Source organism: Syzygium oleosum, unplaced genomic scaffold, assembly GCF_021117445.2.
Source record: "Syzygium oleosum isolate NSW1041296 unplaced genomic scaffold, Sole_v2.1 Sole_v2.21, whole genome shotgun sequence".
NCBI classification, from domain to species: Eukaryota; Viridiplantae; Streptophyta; class Magnoliopsida; order Myrtales; family Myrtaceae; genus Syzygium; species Syzygium oleosum.
Window position 1 is genome coordinate 6755221 of NW_026607505.1, and position 19497 is coordinate 6774717.

At 39.4% G+C, this 19497-nt stretch overlaps 1 protein-coding gene across 1 annotated transcript; it reads left to right on the forward strand.

Moving 5' to 3' along the window:
• The first annotated feature begins 11636 nt into the window (after window positions 1-11636).
• LOC115670997 (putative ABC transporter B family member 8) lies at window positions 11637-19097 on the forward strand. Its single transcript, XM_030592419.2, has 9 exons — window positions 11637-11940; window positions 12048-12102; window positions 12443-12621; window positions 13186-13643; window positions 15253-15793; window positions 15954-16133; window positions 16434-17720; window positions 17847-18262; window positions 18479-19097. The coding sequence occupies exons 1-9, from the start codon at window positions 11680-11682 to the stop codon at window positions 18828-18830; spliced, it is 3729 nt and encodes a 1242-aa protein (XP_030448279.1). The 5' UTR covers window positions 11637-11679; the 3' UTR covers window positions 18831-19097.
• The last annotated feature ends 400 nt before the right edge of the window (window positions 19098-19497 follow it).

Consider the following 19497-nt stretch of genomic DNA (forward strand, 5'->3'; position numbering starts at 1 on the left):
TTGCTTAAGTCACGTGGGTGCTATATGTCAACATTGTTTGCTTTCTGATGTTCATATAGGCAAATTTTTAACAGTTTTTATCGACAGAACTTTGACGGATGGTCAATGTGTTACACAGATACAAGTTTGAGATGTTTTGTATCACAGAAAAAAGTTTAAGGTAAATATATCACGGTGAATATAGTTTAGGGTTTTTGGTAATTTTTGCCATTTTCCTAATAACAAAAGGAGAAAAAGCTCCTTTATATTTGTGTCACAATAATTACTTTATTTAATGCACGAATAGGTCATAGGGTGAACTATTTTCAATTCATCTGATTAATCAATTAACGTTAATGTGTATTATGTATGAGAAGCAGCCATATGACGTAGTTTCGATACCTCATACCACCAATTGCTAAGATGTCAATCTTTCGACATCCCACTCAAGTTTTGGTTCGTGGGTTATCTTTTCTACAAGGTCCTTTCCAGCATTATAATCTGTCCTTGAATCCTAGAGGCAAGGATTTAGAGCATTTTAGCTTTCGAGAGTCAAACTTCCAGATATTTATAACCAAGCAGACAATCCCCAAGAGTCCTTTTACTTTGTTTTCTTCTACTGGGGAAAGATTCAACCAGTTACATCAGCAAAACGATATAAGAATTTCGACTTTTCTCTTGATCAGGCGACACCGAAATTTGAACTAGGGAAAAATGGATTTGCAGGCCCCGCATTACTGCTCGGCCATGCCGCCAAAATGTATGATACCATACAAAAAAGATGAAAAAAGTCTCCCTTTGTTTGTGTTAAATGGGCGATTACTAAACTTCTTTTTTTTGGACTTGCATCTTGAATTTTGTTTTCTTAAATTTGACCCTTGCCCGAATGCCCAAAAAGAAAAAAATAATAATTTATGAGCTCGATATATGTTCTAACTCAAAGCGGCTTTTTCATCAGAGAAAATGATTCAAACTAGATTAGATTCTAAAGAGAGATAAGAGACATCATGGTTCTAAGCTTCTAAGCTCAATTGCATTGATCCTTTTCCCAAAGCTTTTGCTAACTTTGGGTTCTATTAAATGATATAACACCATCCTTTCGCGACCACCCACTAATTCATTATCAACCAACTTTCCCCCAAAAGTAAAGTAAAGTAAACCTCATCATGATCGTGCTCCGACCAGTGTCTGAAATTCCAAACTATGATCTAAGCTCTCGAGATCATGTTTCCTTAAAGTTCCATCTCACCCGTTTATTCTATATTAGATTCCTAATCTCAACACTAAACATAATTAATCGGATTATGTCGAAAGAATGTCATAGCAAAAGGTACTCTAGCTAACTTAGTTGTCAAGCACACTTTAAGCAAAAATAAATCTGCCAACTCGGCATTAGATCCACCGACCATGGTACCGCAATGAATCACGTTTTTTGTTAACATAAGAACACCTATCGTACTAGATTTATATGATAGCAACTTACAATTAATAGAAATAATTCGAAGATAGGATTTATGGAACCTTTGCAATCGTCGAATTGTACCTTTTTAACCAATCCCACTTCGTATAGAAGTTCCACTTGGTCGGAGCTTTGTCCGTTTCTGCGACATCTTCTCGTGGCCCCTTCCATATTCTCATTTTACGTTTTTCGTTTTTCCCAAAACGTGGGTGAATTTCGATATTGGTACTAGGCTAGGCTTGTTGCCATCGGCTGCTGAAATTGGTACATGTTGCCTAAGAATATGAGAAGCCACCCGACACCATTCGAAAATGTTCATATAATAGGCCAACTTTAAATATAATTGTACTCTCAAACACAGCATGTTGGGGGGTTTAGCTTTATGGGTTAATCTAAATGCATTATCGGCCAATAATAGAAAAATTACATTACGTGTCGAATTATACGATTGACATGACATGATGAACCGTCAAGATGTTCGCAAAACATTTATCTCGACTAATTTCGCCTTTGAATTTCGAGAAATTCTCATTTTGATTTGCTTGCTTCTTCGTTTATCTGTCTTGATGTGATAAAAAAAAACCATTTAATGTGCCAAATTATTCTTTCTTGAACATATGACTATGGCTAGTAGAATAAAGGATAAATTCTCAGTTCTCTCTTGCGCTATTGCTAGGGTTTACCTTGATTCTTGTGAGGAGGTAGTTACCTATATATCTAGCCTACACCTAGAGGTTTCTTTATAGATGCTAATATAATTAAAGTTGGGCGCAATTCATGGTTTTAGTTAGCGCAAAAGTCAAAATACTCTAAACATGTCAATTGTGATACATTTATCATCAAATTTTTTCGTGACACAAAAAATCACAAATCTGTATAACACATTTACTATCCTTCAAAGTTTCACTAATGAAAACCGTTAAAAATCTATCTATATAGATGCTAGAAAGCAAATAATATTGACAAGGCACTCACGTAGTTTAAGTGAAATAAAAACGACGTTGTCTTGACTGAAAAATCATCTGACGGAACATTGATGGAGGGTAAATGTGTCGTATCAAGAAAAAGTTTAGGGTAAATGTGTTATAATTTGAGGTTTTTGATATCACAAAAAAGGGGTTAATTCCAAAAAAAAAAAAGCACTAACTTTAGGTCGAAGGACAATTCTGGCCTGAACTTTTTTTTATCCCGTAAAAAAGCACCAACTTTAGATTGACGGACAATTCTGGCCCGAACTTTTTTTTGTCCCGTAAAAAAGCACCAACTTTAGGTCTAGTGACAATTCTGACCCAAACTTTTTTTTTGTCTCGTAAAAAAGCACTAACTTTCACTTAAATCCCAAATCCAACCCCCATTGACTTAGAACCATTGATTATCTAACTTGACTATTCCACCTTAGCAATAAATTCACGTGGCTTGCTGACTGGATTTAAAGCAATATTCATTATTTTATTCTCTGAGCCACAATTTGAAGAATAACGGTGAAACTATTCGTCTCTTTCACTTTACCGGCAAGTCAAAAATATCTCCAGATTGAATCTCTTTGACCAGACGTAATCTGAAGCTGACCACCGCCTGTCAACAGACGCCATAGACGAGATTCGCTAAGCTCACCACCATAACCTTTTTTCTCAAATAATGGTGACTTCAGACAGAAAGTCAATGGGGGGCCAGATTTGGGATCAGGGTGAAAGTTTGTGATTTTTTATGAGACAAAAAAAATTGGGGCGATAATTGTCACTTGACCTAAAGTTTGTGCTTTTTTACAGGACAAAAAAAAGTTCGGGCTAGAATTGTCCCTCAACCTAAAGTTTGTGCTTTTTTATGGGACAAAAAAAAGTTCGGGCCAGAATTGTCCCTCGACCTAAAGTTTGTGTTTTTTTTTATAATTAGGCCACAAAAAAGTATTGGGTAAATGTGTCAAAGTAGACATAATTTTGAATTTTTCGTGATTTTTTCCCTTTTAGTTATGCGTAAAGGCTGCATTATTCGAATCGTGATAACTTTGAGGGGAGAGAATCGGAGTTCAAACAATTACACGACATAAGCAAATAAAGGACCTGAATGAGAAGGTTTACTTGCTGGTTGCATTCTATCAATATCTGAATTTTCTCTGCTCCAAGGGGCGCCAAAATTAAGGGATTTATTTAGTGATTTAAGATCAACCATTGCTCTTAGCCAAAAAAAGAAACAGCTAGTGTTGGCACATTAAATTCTCAGATTCCCTACCATCATGAACATGAAGGTGACAAGAAGGTCTCTCAAATCTTTCATATAACAATAATTTTGCATGTCGAAAATTAAAATGGCTGCATGAATTCTAATCCTGTTAAATGAACTTCTTGAAAAACTTTTTTCGCATTTCAAGAGCATATAGCGTGCAAAAGTCGATTACACAAACCTAGCGATTTATGACATGCGTGTGGGGATAAGGACACAAAAAGTGTCATAACTTTCTTACAGTGTTCTTTAGATTGCTGTGACTTTTCAATCGATCAATTGAGTGTCATAATTTTCGTATTGCTTTCACTTTAGTGTCATAATTTTTCAATCAATCACTTAATTGTCATAACTTATAAAAACATGTTCAGCACAAGTGTCGAAAATCTGAACATGTTTTACAAGTTATGACACTCAATTAATCAATTGAAAAATTATGGTCTTTAAGTGAACGTTTTTTAAAAGTCATGACATTTAAGTCATTAATTAAAAGGTCATGGCACTCGAGTAAACGTCATACGAAAATTATAATATCCTTTTTCTATGCGTGTGATTTGCAACAATTATCAATTGTAAAACATGCCCATGCCCATTGTGAATGAACTCTTTTACTAAGCCAAATTCCAATGCAAATGTTTTGACCCACTCAAAGCAAAACACAGGTCTCTCATCTTATTCCAGCTGCCCATGAGGAGGAACTTTCGATAGATTTTGACGCTTCCAAAGGACCACAAAAAAAGTTTATGGAAAATAAGTACAAAGAATCATGTTGGCTTTGTGCATTTAATCATGTAATAAAGTAGAATCTGATTATCATGTTCTCGAAGTTGAAGCCATCTTTCTTGTTCCTCCAACCAAATCTCTGAACGATGAGCCAGACCATACACCAACGTTGCTCGAGTTTATTTGTAATGTTTGCATGTGAGTAATTTTCATAATCAACTGATCAATAGATTGATCAGAGCCGGAAGTTTGCTCCAACCGGGGCTTTTCCGAATTCTCTAATTTAGAATTTCCTCGTGACCCTCAACAAGCCCCTCCGGTTTTAAAAAGAAAAGAATCGAGATTTTTCAACACTCGTGGTATGAAAAGATGCAAATATTTATTAATTTTTAGTTAGAGAGAGGTACAAACCATTTGGTGCTGCTAATATAGTATAATAAAGGGCGACGACTATAGTCGTTTAGCGGATGCGGATGTACTATACCATATGATGGTGAGATAGATAAAAGGATAAAGGAACAACGTGACCAAAAGATTATTAACGAATGAATTAATTAATCAAGACCTTCATAATTGCCAAAATCATTTGGGATTCTTCCTGCGAATCCATGAATGCCGAGTTGCTGGTCAAACTAAGCGTCTTGATCGTCATCCGCACATGCTTCCGATTAATGTATGCATTGGATGCACTAAGTCATTCGTGCTTCCATCACTTATTTAAAGTAACATAAAAATATAATCCGAAGGAGTCCTTGTCTTTGGAGATAAAATGATGGGGAGTTTATGGTAACATTGTGGACTAATTGCCCGGATTGGCCGTGAATTATTTGTCCTTTTAACATATCCAAGGAGATGAACTAGTCGAGATGAAGTTGGGTCGGATAGCAGCCAATAGCTACTTGCTCATGGATGTCAACTCATCTATTGGTTCTTTTCAATGGATAATACTCAACCGCAGAATATTACTTTTACTATTAAAGAAAAATTTAAACCTTCTCTCTCGCTCTCTCTCTCATTCTCATATCACCACCATAAGCTCAAGAAAAAGGTTCTAAACATGACCGTGGACGGTGGAGAGAGAGAAAAAGGTATTGGTGACGATAGATGGTGGTCATGACCATGGACGATAGTGCCATGTGCATACATGAGAGAAGCTTTTGAGAAAGAAGTGATTGGTATAAAGAAGCGGCTGAGTGATCGAGAGGGAAGTGAGAGTATTTGTAAGGACATCTTAAGTTTTCTTTGGTGCCAATAAGTAAATAATCACTTGTACTTTAGGTAAAAAATTTTAGGGCCTAATACCCTAAAAAACTCCCAACTTTAGTTCCATTCTCATTTCTATCCTCAACTTTTTGTTTTGTTTCATAAAAATCCCCCAACATTTGGTCAAATTCAAATTCTACTCTAATTTTTTTTTTGTTTCATAAAAAACCACCAACTTTAGGTTCAATCCCAATTCTACCCTGAACTTTTTTTATTTCATAAAAATTACAAAACTTTTACTTGAGTCCCATATATGTCTCCAACCCTCCATCCAAAATCACCCTTAGTGATTTGGCATTTCCACATCATTGTTCTAGTTTTTTTTTTTTTTCCAAATTTCATATTCAAGAAGATGTCTTTTGGAGATGAATTTCCATGTAAGCGCAAACGACGTCTTATTGGATTTGAAATTTGAGTAAAAACTAAACCAATTAGGGTTGGCTTTCTTCAATTGCTCTCTCTTAAGAGAATCATCTTTCCATCTCGCTCGGGGATCTTTGATTTTGTGCTTAGTCTTCAATCTCTCATGCTCGGGAATCTTCCATCTCTCGCGGTCGGAGAGCTTGCGCTTTAGACACACAACTTGGGACGCTCAAACAGCTCTCGCTTGGGAGTTTTATATCTCTTAGTTGTCAAGAGAAATTTTGGATGGAAAATTAATGGGGGCAGATATGAGACTCAAGTAAAAGTTAGTGATTTTTTATGAGACAAAAAAAAGTTTAAGGTAGAATTGGGACTAAGCCTAAAGTTTGGGCTTTTTTATGGGACAAAAAAAAGTTTAGGGTCGAATTGGGAATGAACCTAAACTTGGGGGTTCTTTAGGGTATTAGGCCAAAAATTTGGTCTTATCGAATCAATCAATAAGAGATTGTTTCAAAAAATTACCCGGTCAATCCTAAACCTATTATACGAAAGCCAATTCAGTCCTAAACTTTTCAATTTTACTAATTTAGTCCTAACCAATTGCGTGAAATTCCAACGTAGTCCTTTCGGTCAATTTTTTTCGGAAATCGCTGACGTGGCGGTCCAATCGTCGCCGGCCGTCTTATGTGGCACGCCGCCATGTTAGCAATATTTTCGGCGAAAATTAGCCGGAAGACTACGTTGGAATTTTGCGCCAAAATTTAGGACTAAATTGGTAAAATTAAAAAATTTAGGACTGAATTGACATCTCAATAATATGCTTAGGACTGATCGAATAATTTTCCCGATTGTTACCCTGTCTCTAGTCACACTCAGTCCATTTGTAAAATGTTTTTGCACATTTATCATTACTCTTGAAGGCTACTGATACCTTGAATTTTACTAAAAGAATATGTCAAAATCGGAAAAATAATAGATCGACTTGTTCTATTGATGATGTGGTAAATAAAGTCAATTAAATCCCTGAGAAAAAAATTTATGCCTTTTAGTGAGGTCTAATGTGACTTTCGTTATTTCTCAATATGTGATTGGGTTAATCCAATAGATTAATTAATTAAGCTGCAAAAATCTATTCACATTAAATTCATATTGAGAGTTTAAACTAGTCAACCATTAAATTCATGGATCCATTTGTTTATACACTTAACAAAGATAAACCCTTCTTGTTTTTTTTTGGAAATACAGATTGCTAAAAGTTCTTTGCACCTCTACTATTATTCTAAGACTATAGACGTGAACGATCCAACTTCTGGCAGAAAAGGCCAAAAAGAAAAAAGATAAAGCCAAGGATTCAACTTGAGCGATGTCTAGCAATGCATCATGCAATCTATACCAGCATTACGTCGAAGCAGAAATGAAAAACAACAAACAAGTTGGAATATTTTAAAGCGGTCGGTTGCTTCTGAAGTTAGTTCAAAACTATACTCTCTCGCGTAAAAGGTCTTTATATAATATTTTTTCTATATTGCATTTGGCCATGACATGTATTTTTAAATTTAATAAAATAAGGTTACATGCCTTTCACGTCCAACCGAAATAAATATTTAAAGAAAGGTAGTACATACGACAATCAAATTAAAGGAGAAAGAGTAGAGTACACGGTTTTTGAGCATTTCAAGCATATTTTCCACTAAATAGATGCACAGGTTCTTTTATTTCATTATTGAACAATTATTATTATGTTAAACTTATATAGGAATTTATCAGCAACGACAAAACATTTTTGTTTTAATTTAAAAGATGAAAATCAAATAATAAATTCTAATTGTAATCATTTGTAATATCTAGGCCTAATTCCAAAAACAACCCCAAATTTTACACTTTGTCCCAATTATACCATGAACTTTTTTTTGTCTCAAGAAAAACCTCAAACTTTTCTCTGAGTCCCAAATCTACCCTACCGTATAACTCCATCCAATTAACGTCAGAAAAAAAAAAAAACAGAACCAGCAGCTGCGGCGTGGCCAAGCCTTCGCCGGTGGCCGCCGCCACAGCCGCCGGGAAGGAGCGGCGGCCCTCGCCTGGGCTCGCCCGAAGGCCGGCGACCTCGCCGGGGCCGGCGAGGGTCGCCGGCCTGCCGGAAGGCCTGTGCGAGGGCCGCCAACCCCGAGCGAGGCCTCGCACTGGGCCTTCCCGAGGCCGGCGACCTCGCCGGCCCGGCGAGTCGCCGGCGAGGGCCGCGGCCCCCGTCTCGGGGGAGGCGCGACCCTCGCCCCGAGATCGGGGCCTGCAGCCTCGCTCGGGCCGCGGCGGGGTCGCCGGCCTTCGGGAAGGCCCGAGGCGAGGGCCGCCGCTCCTTCCGGCGGCCACGGCGAAGGCTTGGTCGCGCCGCGGGCCTGGTTCTGTTTTTTTTTTTTTTTTTTTTTCTGACGTTAATTGGACGGAGTTATAACGGTAGGGTAGATTTGGGATTCGAAGAAAAGTTTGAGGTTTTTCTTGAGACAAAAAAAAGTTCAGGGTATAATTGGGACAAAGTGTAAAGTTTGGGGTTTTTTTTGGAATTAGGCCGTACTATCTATATAAAACAAAGAGAATTTCCTATTTTTGAGAGACGTCAACTGTTTTTTTTTTTCCCTAAATACTATTAGTTACTTATTTTACAAAAAAAATCACGTCCATGGGTGAATAGGTAAATTCATGATTTTATATTATCTCTCATGTTCTTCAATATTATAATTGGGATGTCTATTGCCCTGCAAAAACCTTCTTAAAATGATTAATCTCGAAATTTTTTCTCTTTCCATGAGTACAATATTCTTTGAATAGTGTATTTTCATCAATAGTTTATTTCATTATTTAACGATTCAAATGTTTCCTAACAAACTTAGAATTTTAAATATCAATTTCTTTCACACACGCAACACATGTACATTTGCTAATTTAACATTATATTCTCTTAGATCTTACTCTGTATGTATTGACAATTCCCCACCATTATCCTTTCTGATTTTTTTATGAATTTATATAAATGGCAATCTATCTTGTTTAGGTAGATTCTCAAACAATGACATATGTATGCATGTATATATGTCTTCACATTTTCAGTGTTTTGGATTAAGATTAATTTTCTTTAGTAAATCAATTTAGGATGATTGACATTTAAATTCTAATTTGGAATTTGAGAGACTTAAGATATTGGCGTAAATGCTTGGCAATACGTGGAGCATGCTACATAGCCTCTGCACAAAAATCTCCATATGCTCTAATACATGGGCAAGACCCTAAAAAATAGCAAGTGTTATATTTCATGTACATCAGTTTCTCCTTCATATCCTATGTGTGTGTATATATATATATATATATATATATACACACACGTCTTGACTGCCTTTACTTGTATTGTGTAAGCGAAAAAGAGACAAAGGGAAAATTCTTCTGACAACTATATGTGACCTCAATTTTCTTTCAAAGAAGAACTTGAGAATTGATGAAAACAATCGAGTAGTGGAATGTACAATGATATGTCACTCATTAAGGACTTGAGAATGGAATTAAGTTAGTCAAACATTATCCCATAGGAATTTGCAAACTTGGAGAAGAAACGGGTTATAACTTGAAAACATTACACAAGTGCTTTATATTCTAATTGAGGGCTATCCCATGTGAACAGGTAAGGGTCATCATCTTTTGGGTGTCTACATACGTGGTTGGGGAGCTTCCACACATGGTCAAACTTAGATTCTAGCAGAAAAGAGGTGATCAAGAAAAAAACAAGAGAAAATTAGTTTACAAAGAAAAAGAGCAGAGAAAGAGACAAAGCCTGAGTAAGAGGTCCAGAGAGGTTGAGGGTCCAAATCGAACAGCTAAGGGTCTAGTGGGATGTAGCAATAGCACCAGGAGATGCAGGTGACCAAACCAAGATTTGAAGGAATATGCCCCAAAAGAGAAAAGGGTCCCCATCTTTCATCACCTTTTTTTCTTTGATTAGTTTTCGTTCTTCATTTCTCCTTTACATGCGCTGTTCTTCCATTTCTTTCTCGGGGTTGATTAATATGCAGCTGTGCTTTGGGCAAAATCACCCCAAAAACTCAAAATTATGTCCACTACGACACATTTACACTAAAGCTTTTTCTGTGACACAAAAAATCCTAAACTTGTACCTCTGACACATATACCCTCTATCAAAACTCCATCAATAAGAACCGCTAAAAATTTACCTATATTGTGACGCTGGAAAGTAAATGTTGCTGACATGACACTCATGTGACTTGAGTTCAATAAAAACAACGTTGTTTTGATTGAAAAATCATCTGACGGAACATTGATGGAGAGTCAATGTCACATAGGTACGAGTTTGGGATTTTTCATATCGCAGGAAAAAGTTTAGGGTAAATGTATTACAGTGAGCGTAGTTTGAGGTTTATTGTGGCCTTTTCCCTTGTGCTTTTCAAGGAATCTTCAAGTTCTGTATAGTAAGCCTGTTCATATGTTAAATCATTGGAATATTATGAGCCAACACGTAACACGTGACAGTCATTCATGAGTATCCTTTGTCTTAAAATGTGACTTTACCTAAAACATGCATTATACAAAAATTGGTGGGTCTAAGGCTAGCAAATGATTGGGCTCAGCTACGAGATGATAGAGTGATAAGGATCTCCTCATAGTGAGCTAAAATAATCTAAACATGTAATCATGGTGGGAGGGAGTTGCCCCCTCTGACCTGGTTTGAAGAAAACATGGCCCCTTCCAAGTTTTATACCTATTTAGCTGGCCGGTATTGGATTCACTTGGAGTGAATTTTCTTGACGCTTTAAAAGAAAAGGCAACATCAGTTCTAGAAAAGGTTAATTCCTTGATTCACTCAAAAACCTTCTTGGGGCCCGATGATAATTACATCATTATCTTTGTTGTCGATCGTTTCTGGGAAAATGGATGCAAACATTTGATCCTTAGTCATCTTCCTCATACTATCATGAAAGATCCAACGTTTCACAAAACTTGTAATTTCCACATTTTCTCGGGGCTTGCGTGAGACAATGCATATGTGTGCAGCCACGGCCAATCAGACCAGAGCACCATGACATATTATAATGCGAAACCAATCCTCCTTTCCATATAATAACAAAAGGCAAAGAGGGAGACTTTAAGCAACATGCTCTTAAAGCAAACCCTCATCGTATCAACTAAACTCGCCCAAAAAGCAAAAGGAAATGGGACAAGGACAAGAAGGAAAACATTATATTTTCCCAATACCACACACGGTGGTCTCAGTCATCTTTCTTTGACACTCTACCAAAATGAGGGTGGCCAAGTCCTTCCTATGTGGCAACCAAAAAAAAAAAGGTCCTTCCTTTGACAGACCAAAAAAAAAAGTCCTTCCTCTGATGCTGCCTGAAAGTAACAACCACCAAACACACATGATTGTGCATTATTATTCCTTTTTTTTTCCTTATAAACTCATTCATCAATGAGATTATGGTGAGGCTGCTTCATGGAAAAATCCACCTAATAATCATTCTGATGCCTCACGACTCCCTCTCTATATAGAGGTGAGCAGCTCAGGTGTTTACTTTTATGCGTACCCTTCTTTCTTCTCTCTCTCTCTCTCTCTCTCTCTCTCTAATTTCTTAAAGGGTTACATCAAACGGTCTTCAGTTGCTGAAGGCCAAATGGGTTCTCCAGGAGAGGATGAGATAGAGAAAGGAGATCAAATGAGAAACAGAAATAAGGGCACAAAAAAGTCAGTGGCAATAATCTTCAGATATGCTGATTGGATTGATGTTGTGCTCATGCTGTTGGGAACATTTGGAGCTGTTGGAGATGGCATGTCCACCAACTGCTTGCTGCTTTTTGCAAGCCGTCTCATGAATAGCTTAGGGTTTGGTCAGACCCAACAAAACAGTGGCCACTTCATGGATGAAGTAGAACAGGTAAATACAGTCACCATATATAGAGACACACACCAGTCTCTCTCTCTCTCTCTCTCTCTCTCCCCGAGTCACTCACAGATTTCTATTTTTGGGTTTTGTGTTCACAGTGCAGCTTAAACTTTGTGTACTTGGGATTAGCAGTCATGCTCGTGGCTTTTTTGGGTAAATTTTCTAACCTTTCCCTTTACTTTGCTTTCCAAGGACACAAGGAGTTTTGATTCAAAGTGTGCCTGGAGAATTATTCTCCTAAGACTACACAATCTAGAAGTTCATCAAAGTTTTGCACTCAAATTGGGAGACACCATGGTCACCAGAGTGGACACGCAAGTATAATTTAAAGAAAAGAAAGAGACTACTTTGGAGGCAGTCTTTGGTGGGTTTTCTTGGGAAACCCTAGAAGGCCTAAAAATTTTCTAGAACTCAAGTTACACATTCAGTAAAATTTACACATGCTTCGAAGAATCTTGAAAAAAGGATCAATCTAACTGATGAGAAGTTGCAGAAGGATATTGTTGGAGTAAAACGAGCGAGCGACAGGTACTAAAGATCCGGTACAAGTATTTGGAGGCCATTCTCAGACAAGAGGTTGGCTTCTTTGATTCACAAGAGGCCACTACATCGGAAATTATCAATAGCATTTCAAAGGATACTTGTCTGATTGGTGAAGTCCTTAGTGAAAAGGTACTATATCGATTGACCTAACATAAGGAAAAGATGGGTGCGTTTGCTTTTATAAAAGTTTTCCTCTTTTGATCACTACAATGCCTCATGACTATTTTCTGATTCTACATTTTACCCTTTCTAGAAAACGTCTTGGTAGATAGATAATTTCAATCTTATAGTTCATATTTCTTTGCATCGAGTTTCAATTCTCTTTTGTTGTAGTCATAAAATGATTACATTTCTATGAAATTTCACTCTTCTTGAATTATATCTAGTTAGGAATCAAGGGAATGTTTTCTCGGTTTAGGAGAATCGCCTTTCGCGTTGTGTGAAGAAACCGAACAACAAAAATAGAACAAAAACTGAAAAGAATTCATGAAAGCTTAAACTTCTGATTCTTTAGTTACAAGGAAATATTTTACAAAAAAATTACATCATCAATAGAAGCAGCTCATTTATTTTATTTCTTTTACCATTTTTCTTCAGATGATAATCTGTCAAATCTTATTGTGCTTTTGTACCAAGAACATACCAACCTTCTTGGCGTGTTTCATGTTGATCCTTTGTTTCAATTTTCTTCAGGTTCCGATATTTCTGATGCATGCGTCGGTTTTCTTCTCGGGCCTCGCATTTTCCACTTACTTCTCTTGGAGGCTGTCCCTGGTGGCCTTCCCGCTGTTGCTTCTCTTGATAATACCGGGAATGATATACGGCAAGTACCTTCTCTTTCTGTCGAAGAAGTGTCAAAAGGAGTACGGTAAAGCCAACACTATCATAGAGCAGGCCTTGAGCTCCATCAAAACAGTGTATTCCTTCACTGCCGAGAGACGTATTCTTGAGAGGTACTCTTCCATTTTGGAGAGAACAACAAAGCTAGGAATCAAACAAGGCATAGCCAAAGGTCTGGCTGTGGGAAGTACCGGCCTTTCTTTTGCCATTTGGGCTTTCTTGGCTTGGTACGGAAGCCGCCTGGTCATGTACAAAGGCGAGAGTGGTGGCAGGATTTACGCAGCAGGCATTTCCTTCGTACTTAGTGGATTGTAAGTTAATTTCCTCAATTACTTACCCAAAATACATTTGCCCAATATATGCATACACTCCCAAGTAAAAAATAAAGTAATTGCATGTATGCTTATATCTGTCAGTATATGTCTATAATTGATAGTTGTTACATAATCTAGAATCTAGTAGAAAATGGTATCTTTAATTTGTACAGATTGTACCCCAAATAGAATGGAATAGCAAACACATGAATACCTAGATTGTGATAATAAATGAGTTAGAGAATATTCTCTCCATTTTCTCACCTATGACTTTACTGAAATATCATCTCCATAAAACTGATAATTACATAAAAAAAAAACCACTTTTCATTTGATCAATGCTTCCAGCAATTGTTTTTTACTTCACTATGCTGCTTGCTTCTTTATCTCAGCATAGGCCCGACCACCTTTTAAATTTCACTGAATTGTAAAATGCATGAGCCAGTTTAAGTGAAATTTGATCTTGACAAAGCAAAGGATATGCATGTACCACTTATCAGATTATAATCTTTTTGTTCTGACAAAAAAAAAAAGATTATAATCTTTTTGTTCATTTTTTACAGTATCTCAGAATGTTCTCCACTTCAGCCTGCTTTTATCGCACTTAAAAGCTTTTTCTTGATGAGGTTAGCTAAAGATGAGCATAGAATAATCGTTTGCAAGAGCTTTGTAAATGTAGACTAATACAGAATCATGAATAATATGTACTTTTCGACCAAAAAAGAAAGAATAATACGTTTTTAATTAAAACGAAACTCTGTTAATGTTCGCCTTTCATCCTTCATATGGTGAAGCTCCCAAATCTAATATTGCATTAGAAAGCTTAAGCACTTTTAATTTCTTAAAAGGAGTTACTACATCTACAGCTTAAAGGAAATTAAACATATATTACAAACATATGTAGAGCCAAATGTGACGTGCCTGTCCTTAACCTGCTTGCCATTAGCTATGCTTTTCAAGTTAAGTCATGAACGACAAAATTTCTGCATTTCAGTTTTGATTTTATTGCTAGAGAATCTTTATCTTACATCGTCAATTGCCAGAATTGTCGAGTTCAAAAGTATTCCAACTAATGTTTCGGCATCGATGATTTTTCATGAAAGGGGACCCAATGCTTGGCTAATAATGGCAAGCAATATTCTCTCCTTTTAGGGCCGCTTGTTGACAAACTCACTTTAAAGGTCACTCTTTGGAAAAGGCATATATATATATATATAAAGACGCTCTAGATGAAACCCTATTTAATGTTTGGACTACAAATCATGCACAATTTGGAAAAAATGACAAAATTTATATCATATCAACTAACGGTTCAAATTTGGATGTTTCTGATCCTTATGATTCAGTACATAGTATTTCCGAGTACCTATTGCTTTGCCTCCGTAAAGGCTAAAGATGATATCATTTTAAGTTTTTACTTGGTTGGATCGATGTAAGCTGTATTGTGCACTCTGGAGTCCTAAATTTTGGCTAAACTAGTAGCAATAATTATTGACTACTGATTTGTTCACGCTCGAGAATATCGACGCACGCATAATTTGCAGAACCCTTGTATGCATATCTGCCTATATTGGTTACAAATCTGAAATGGTCGATCTTGATGTAGATCCCTCGGGATGGCGCTTCCTGACGTGAAGTACTTCACCGAAGCATCAGTTGCGGCAGCACGAATATTTGAAAGAATAGATCGGGTTCCAGAGATAGACAGTGAAAGTCCTCAAGGATGTGTCTTAGACAACATGTCAGGGGAAATAGTCTTTGACCATGTGAAGTTCACATATCCTTCTAGGCCAGACTCGGTCGTCCTTAAGGATTTCAACCTGAAAGTTGAAGCGGGAAAAACCGTCGCTCTCGTCGGAGCGAGCGGGAGTGGCAAGTCCACCGCGATTGCGTTGCTGCAGCGGTTCTACGATCCTGATGGAGGAGTTGTGCGCATAGATGGAGCCGATATAAAGACGCTACAGCTAAAATGTATAAGACAGAAGATGGGACTGGTTAGCCAGGAACACGCTTTGTTCGGGGCATCGATAAAGGAGAATATAATGTTTGGGAAGCTGGATGCTACGATGGAAGAAGTCACTACCGCGGCAATCGCTGCGAATGCTCATGACTTCATAAGGCAGCTTCCGGATGGATATGAGACCAAGGTAACTTGAGTGCGTTTTCCAAATAATGCATCATTTTGGTATGCAGTGTAATCATACGAATAGACTAAATCGCATTGAGAATCTACCGTGTTTAAGTTGGTTAGTTCTAGATTTAGCCTACGCAATCAAGAGAGTTTTTTCACGGGGATTAAACTTACAGGTTGGTGAAAGAGGAGCATTCTTATCAGGTGGACAAAAGCAGAGAATTGCCATTGCGAGGGCCATCATAAAGAACCCAGTGATTCTCCTACTAGACGAAGCAACTAGTGCACTCGACTTGGAATCAGAAGGGCTTGTTCAAAATGCCCTTGATCAAGCCTCTTTGGGAAGAACCACACTGGTACTATTTTGTTTTTTGTTTTTGGTTCTTGGCTCAATAGGGAATGAATTCGAATCCAGATCATACTGTAGTTGTTTTTATATCTAGATTCACATTTCTAAAGATTATATCTCTGTTAATCTTAACACATGGATAAGTCATACATGATAACTCTCACTCACTTTATAATTAAGTTAATCATGCTGTTCACGACATGATGTGATTCACAATTGGAGTTTCAAATGAAAACGATGAGTCAAAATCGGGTTTGTTTCTATGTCACAAATGAGCCCTGATCAGCTGCCAATTTGGCATCCTCAGGTGGTTGCACACAAGCTGTCGACTGTGAAAAATGCGGACCTCATTGCCGTGGTCAATGGCGGTCGTATCGTTGAGATAGGCTCCCACAACGATCTGATCGAGAAAAAAGATGGCCACTACGCAAAACTGGCGGAACTACAGAGCCAGTTCAACTGTGATGAACCAGAGCAAGGATCCGATATTCGCATATCCTCTGTCGCGAGAAGCAGCGCGGGCAGGCTGAGCACTTCGAAGTCGAGCCCGGGTATATTTGCTTCGCCTATACCAGTGTTGGATAGCCCGCAGCCAGTCTCTCATCCTCCACCGTCCTTTTCTCGGCTTTTATCGTATAGTGGTCCAGAATGGAAGCAAAGCCTTATAGGAAGTCTTTCAGCCATGGCCTTTGGGGCAGTCCAACCTGTCTATGCCTTAACAATTGGTGGCATGATATCCGCTTTCTTTGTACAAGATCACGGCGAAATGCGAGAGAGAATCCGAACCTACACCTTGATTTTCTCCTCTCTTTCCTTAATTTCGATCTCTGTCAATCTCTTGCAGCACTACAATTTCGCCTACATGGGAGAGCACCTCACAAGGAGAATCAGGTTGCGAATGCTCGAGAAAATCTTGACTTTTGAGCCCGCTTGGTTCGATGAGGAGGAGAACTCGAGCGGAGCATTGTGCTCTAGGCTGAGCAATGAAGCTTCCACGGTCAAGTCTCTCGTAGCCGACAGAGTCTCTCTCCTGGTCCAAACCACTTCCGCAGTCACGATCGCAATGATCATGGGTCTTGTGGTGGCTTGGAAGCTCGCGCTTGTCATGATCGCAGTGCAGCCCCTCACGATCCTATGTTTCTACACCCGCAAAGTCCTGTTATCAAGCTTTTCAGCTAAGTTCGTTAAGGCTCAAAACCAAAGTACTCAAATAGCCGTGGAGGCAGTTTACAATCACAAGATAGTAACTTCCTTTGGGAGCATCCAGAAAGTTCTTGAACTGTTTGATAAAGCTCAAGACGAGCCCAGGAAGGAAGCCAGGAAGAAGTCGTGGCTGGCCGGGATAGGCATGGGGTCGGCACAGTGCCTAACATTCATGTCGTGGGCTTTAGATTTTTGGTACGGTGGTACATTAGTAGAGAAGGGACAGATATCAGCAGGGGATGTATTCAAGACATTCTTTGTGTTGGTCAGCACTGGCAAAGTCATCGCCGAAGCTGGAAGCATGACATCCGATTTAGCCAAAGGGTCTGCTGCGGTTGCATCAGTGTTCCAAATTCTTGATCGCCAATCGCTTATCCCATGGTCCCGCCAAGTGAGTACATGTTTATCATATCATATGACCCATACTTTCAAATTTAGGCATTGAGAAAACACCAAACATTTGACAATGTTTTGATGAAAAAACTTCGTTGTCTTTTGTTGGCTGAAACATGATCAGGCAGAGGACGGTGGCAGTGGAACCATACTGCAGCAAGTAACTGGAAAGATAGACCTGAGGAGTGTTGATTTTGCATATCCAAGCAGGCCCAAGAGTCTGATACTGAGGCAATTCTCACTGGAAGTGAAACCGGGCACAAGTGTTGGGCTTGTGGGCAAAAGCGGGTGTGGGAAATCGACCGTGATCGGCTTGATTCAGAGGTTTTACGACGTTGAGAGGGGGTCAGTGAGAGTCGATGGCGTGGACATAAGAGAGGTCGACATCCACTGGTACAGGAAGTACACGGCACTTGTCAGCCAAGAACCGGTCATTTACTCGGGCAGTATACGCGACAACATCGTCTTTGGCAAGCTCGATGCCACCGAAAACGAAGTGGTGGAGGCTGCAAGGGCAGCCAACGCTCACGGATTCATCTCGTGAGCTTTCCCTTCTTCTGTCATGCCGTATTGATAATGACCAAAGACACGGCACTCAATTTGAGCACGTCCAAACCTAATGAAATTAAGATGCTAACAGCTAGATTACATAGGTCAAGCCACTAATTTGACATGCATGCTAATTTGTGGATTAACCGTACCTATCATGCTGGCAATTGTGCAAATTTTGACTAAGTTGGTAATCTAATTGTTCAGGTCTTTGAAGGATGGATATGAGACAGAATGTGGCGAGAGAGGGGTGCAACTATCAGGAGGCCAAAAGCAGAGAATAGCAATTGCAAGGGCCATCAGACGGAACCCGACCGTGCTGTTGCTCGATGAGGCGACCAGCGCGCTCGACGTGCAGTCGGAGCAAGTGGTGCAAGAGGCGCTGGACCGGATCATGGTTGGGCGGAGCACGATCGTGGTGGCCCACAGGATCAACACGATCAAGGATCTCGACTCGATCGCACTCGTCGCCGATGGCAAGGTGGTTGAGCGGGGGACCTACGCGCAGCTCGTGAACAAGCGAGGCGCTTTCTTCAATCTTGCCAACCGTCAGATTTAGGCATTTGGGTCGTGCTAAAGATGGGGTATATGCAATAACCTAGTGTCTGAGGTTAGTGCCCAGACATATTTTGTATTGCGTAAGAGGTGGTGTGTACTAGGCCTTCTGCATGTGAGGAATCTTCAGGCCTTGTGGCAAGTAAGGAAGGGCTGGTGTAGAGGTTACATCGACGACTACAACATAGTCGGATCAGGATAAAAAAGACCGGACTCATCGCAAATAACCGTTGTAATGACGCTTTTAGCGACTGTAATTGAATGATGTGCATATATATGTGTGTGTGAAAGCCAGTATAAGCAAGATTTTGAGGTTAGGCATGTGAAGTGTTGGAGTTGGCGAATACTTCGGGGACCCTTGTTTCTCACACCGGGTACGCCCACGTGAGCTTAGGGAAGCCGAAGTGTTGTCCAACGACATGTGACCCATGCGTGCGGAAATGCGGGGTTCGGGCGGCGCCCGACACGGTGCTCTGTTGCCGGTCAGCGCCCAAACACTGGGTGCCCATTGCCGGTCAGGCCCCGAACACGGGTGCCCATTTGCCCGGTCAGCGCCCAGACACGGGTGCCCATTTGCCGGTCGAGCGCCCGACCACAGGTGCCCATTGCCGGTCAGTGAGGCGGGGGTCAGGCGCGCCCGGCAGGGGTTCATTGCCCGGTCGGCGGGCAGC